Source organism: Malania oleifera, chromosome 2, assembly GCF_029873635.1.
Source record: "Malania oleifera isolate guangnan ecotype guangnan chromosome 2, ASM2987363v1, whole genome shotgun sequence".
NCBI classification, from domain to species: domain Eukaryota; kingdom Viridiplantae; phylum Streptophyta; class Magnoliopsida; order Santalales; family Ximeniaceae; genus Malania; species Malania oleifera.
In genome coordinates this window covers 104,560,722-104,565,090 of record NC_080418.1, presented here as the reverse complement: position 1 = coordinate 104,565,090, position 4,369 = coordinate 104,560,722, and the positions used below count along the sequence as shown (strand labels likewise).

The window sequence follows — 4,369 nt, the reverse complement described above, 5'->3', positions numbered from 1 at the left end:
AGTTTTAACCATATTAAAACAAATTTTCATTTAAAGTAGTATTTGGTATTGAGGGAAATTATAGTGAAATATGAACTTCCTTTTCATTTGTTTTTTTCCTTTTTTTTTTTCTCAACCAAAATTCTTAACACAAACAACCCGTGAGTATATTTAAATTTCCTAATAGCATATTCACTCGAAACATAATTGTTTATTTCTTATTGCATCCAATATTTTCTTATGAATGACAATAATGAGGTTTTAGCCTACTTTTATTATTATTATTTTTCGGGAAAGATTGTAGCATCCTATACCCCCCACTTCTCCAACACATCCCCTCAAAGATCTGTAACTCTCTTTTGAAGGAATCTAACCTTGATCTCCCCGACGAATAGTCGGGAGGTGAAAGCCAAAGTTCTTAACTTACTATTGTAAAACATTGCGTTAGTAAATCCTAAGTCTAGCTTGTGTGGGACAACTGCTTCTTTCAATTCGTTCACTTTTGAAAATAAATATTTTGACAAATATGGTAAACGATCATTTGACATCACCAAGAACGAGAACACGAGAATTAACTGAAAAGAACATAAAGAGTAGAACACAAATTCAACGCGTAGAAGAAAGAACTTTTAAGCAGAGACTTTGGCAGACTCCAGCTCAACAGCTTTCTTCAGGAAGCTGTCCTCTTCCAGCAGCATTTGAACAGGCAAGCACCCCAACCCATCGGCCATCCCAACCATCATCCTCTTCGTCTCTGCCTTAAACTCCTCCAAATCCACTGCCCCGTTGGAGTCGCGATCGAACTGCACGAACAGGGAGCCGTAGACACGAGCAAGCTCGTCGGGGCCGATCTTGGTGTCGATGCCGAAGTGGGTTTCGAGGACCCTCAGGCTCTGCAGCTCCTTCAACATCTCGGCGTAGGAGAGGAGGCCGTCACGGTCCCTGTCGAGACAGGCAAAGCGGTCGCGAACCCACCTCCCGAACTCCGCTTCGTCTTCCACAAAGCAAAGAATGGTGGTTCCGTCCAACAGCTCCACGCTCATCTTTGCTAGCTCTTCGATCTCTACCGATATGATGGTTCGGAGTTGGAATAGAAGTGGTTTTCAAACGAGCTAGGAACTAGCTAGGGAGACTTGGAGGAAAAGTGTGTTTTCGTTTGGGAAGGGAGGGTGGAGTTGGGGGTATATATATAGTTTGTGAGTGCTGGGGCTATAAATGTTGGCGCTAATATGTCACTGTTTCAAACTCAAACACCTTGTGCTCTTCAGCCTGTTGTTTTCCAACCACCATGGTTGTTGTTTTTCTTAATAAATAATTCTTTTGGCAAGTCAGTGTGCTTTGAGAACCCTTTTTTTTTTATTTAAGGGTACCTTTGGAAATTAAAAAGTAATTAAGGAAAAGAAAAGAGATTTTTTTTCTTCGTTGGTTTTATTTTACGTAAAAAATTCTAATAAAAGTATGGAGGGAATTTTATTTCTCACTTTGATACTTTCTAAAATTTTCTGCATGGTCTAACATTTTTTAAGAAAAAGTGACTCCCCGCACCATCTTCGCTGTTTCTCTTCCACGCAACAGCTTCTTCTTCACCCTCGCCATTGGACACGGCAACGTGTTACAGTAAGTCAATTTCTTGTTTTGGTATTCCCTCCTTCTGTCTCTTGTGTGCTGCAGTACAAAGCGTGGTTTCTCTATTTGGAGCTTCTATCTAATGGGATCTTGGTTTTGATAAAAACTGAGTGCAGGCCTGTGTTGAGTTGCTTGAAGAATAAAATGTCCAAATGGACCAAAATTCCATCTTGGATATGCTTCAGTTGTGTAGATGGAGGGCAGTAGGAACCCTCGGCATGGACGAGGAGATCCACGACGCTCGCCGTAGAGGAAGCCGCAGCCAGTGTGTGAATCGATAATCCTGTTATAGGTACCAAATAGCTGTGAAAATCAGCGCCAGCCATTAAAACAGAAAGAAGCTTGAACCAATTAAGAACATTAGAGATGAAAGAAAAAATGCGATGACTTGATTTCCAGACACTGTTGCACACCTATCATCATCCCCTCTTGAGAACTTTCTCCAAGACCAATTCTCAGTATCAAGCGTGGAATTCAAGCTTTAAATTTTGAATAGGGTAATTTACACAAATTAATATTACAAAATTCACATGAATTTTTATCAAATTCAGCAGAGCAAATTCAAAACTCAAACTATTGCAGAATAAAATTGTGAATAATATTAAACAAGATCTGCAGAATTTGCAGAAGAAATAGAAACGAAATTCTAGAAGTTCAAGGTTAATTGCAGTAATCAATCGACAACAAAAAGGGATGGATTTTCACAGCTATTTGATAACTAAAATGGGATTGGTTATTCACTGGAATATCACTTTGGCACTGGTTGATGGATGCTCTGTTTTGGTGAAATGCCCAATTCGTCAGCCTGCGGTTCCCACATTCAAATATTTTTACTATATGCTAGAAAATTATAAGTTCAAAAATCCCACGAAAAATCCCCTACACCAGTGTTCACCCCTGCCGTCGCCAAGTGTCACGGTCCAACTATTTTCACACCCTTGTGAAGGGTCGTGCGGTGCTAGTTAAAGTACTCTTGCTTAACTAGTCAGTCTATCGTTTACCAACATTCATCCACGAAGCAATTTCATTAACATTCATTCAAATAGCTGCGGAAACAATAATCAAATCATGAAAATCGTGACAAGCAAGCAGTAAACATTGAAGCAAACGTAATTCATTAACAACACCTCCGTTGACATGGTGTGTTTAGCGAGGGAGGCAAGTAGGCTAAACACGTTGACAATAGCCAGTGAGAGTGTGAAAATAGTTAGACCGTGACATTTAGGCCGACGGGATCTATGCCGAGATGTTGTGATATGTGGTTCATATTGTGAGTGGAAGACATACACAAGGTGAAAACATGGTAAAAACAGTATGCTGAAGTTTGCTGAGGAAACCGTCAATAGTTTGCCCTATATCCGTCAACAGTTTGGTCCAAAATTTAGAGAGGTTTTGCTCTTGGTATTAAACTGTCAACAGTTTGTTTGCAAACCGTTGACAGTTTGATTCAGAAACCCAGTGCAGATTTTCAAATTTGAATTAGGACGTTAGGTTAGTTGGGATTTGGAGGGAAAGCCTCCGAGAAAACTCTATATGTGTGTTGTATATATTGTATCTTGTATGTTGTTCAAGTTTTTGGACACAAGATAGTAAGAAAATGTTGCCGATTGCTCCCGTGGAAGTAGGCATTACCAAACCACATAATTCCTTCTATCTTTGTTATTGCTTTCATATAATCTGCGTGATTGTGTTGTTTTTGTATTATTCACCGTTGAGTGCTACATTGTAAGATTGTGTTATTCCATTAAACATTCAATTTTCACAATAAATTAGTATCAGAGCATTGTTGTAATGGCCTCTGAAACTTCTTCTGCAAAATTTGACATTGTCAAGTTTGATGGAATCGAAAACTTCGGTTTATGGCAGATAAGGGTACTAAAGGATCTGTTAGTGCAGTAAGGTATGGTGAAGGCCTTATACGGAGTTCAACTAGAAGGCATGGTTGATACAAATTGGAAGGAATTGGAAGCAAAGGCTATGGCGACTATCAGATTATGTTTAACCGATGACCTGCTGTATTATGTCATGAAAGAGGATTCTTTTGCGGCTGTTTGGCATAAACTCTAAATTCGGTATGTGATGCCCCGATTTTTCATAACATTTTTTTAAAATAAATAATTAACATATATATCACATATCGTCCACGTCAACCACTGATACCATAATACATAACCCGACTCGAAAGTGGATACCGGGTATGCAATCATACTCATATACACAACCCTAACAGAAGAAGTCATTTTATATATATTGTGTGTGTGTGTGTGTGTGTGTGTACATACCACAGCGAATACACATACTAGAGTATCAACCATCCATAAATACAAGTTTATCATAAAGCCTCTAGGGGAATCAACCTCCTTAGCTCAAAATACTCACCCTGTCTACCTAGAGTATCTGCTCCCCTCTATCTTGGAACTCTATCACCAGGTCTATCTCGGTTTCCTAAAATATTTAAAGGATTTGGTGAGACACATCTCAGTAAGACGGAATAAATTATCCACAGTGTGTGGCAGTATAAGATTCATTATAACATAACATATATTCGTTTCAGTAAGAATATTTTTTGAGAAAATATACCATTTCCATGATCATAATCATATAGATATACAATGCAAGCTTTCATAAGCTTTTAATTTCATTTCCAAAAACCGTACACACGCAACCCATGATTACAAGTGAAGTTCCTGAGAATAGGGAAGCTTACCCGCCATACAAGTAGCTTCCCTCTGCCCGGATATCATTTGCATCCTAGCCAAATTAA

The 4,369-nt window shown here is 38.9% G+C and overlaps 1 protein-coding gene across 1 annotated transcript; it reads right to left on the bottom strand.

Annotated features, from left to right (window-relative positions):
* Window positions 1–447: 447 nt before the first annotated feature.
* On the bottom strand, window positions 448–1,300 carry LOC131149148 (uncharacterized). Its single transcript, XM_058099304.1, has one exon. It carries the CDS (start codon window positions 1,020–1,022, stop codon window positions 609–611), a length of 414 nt encoding a protein of 137 aa, XP_057955287.1. The 5' UTR covers window positions 1,023–1,300; the 3' UTR covers window positions 448–608.
* Window positions 1,301–4,369: the final 3,069 nt, after the last annotated feature.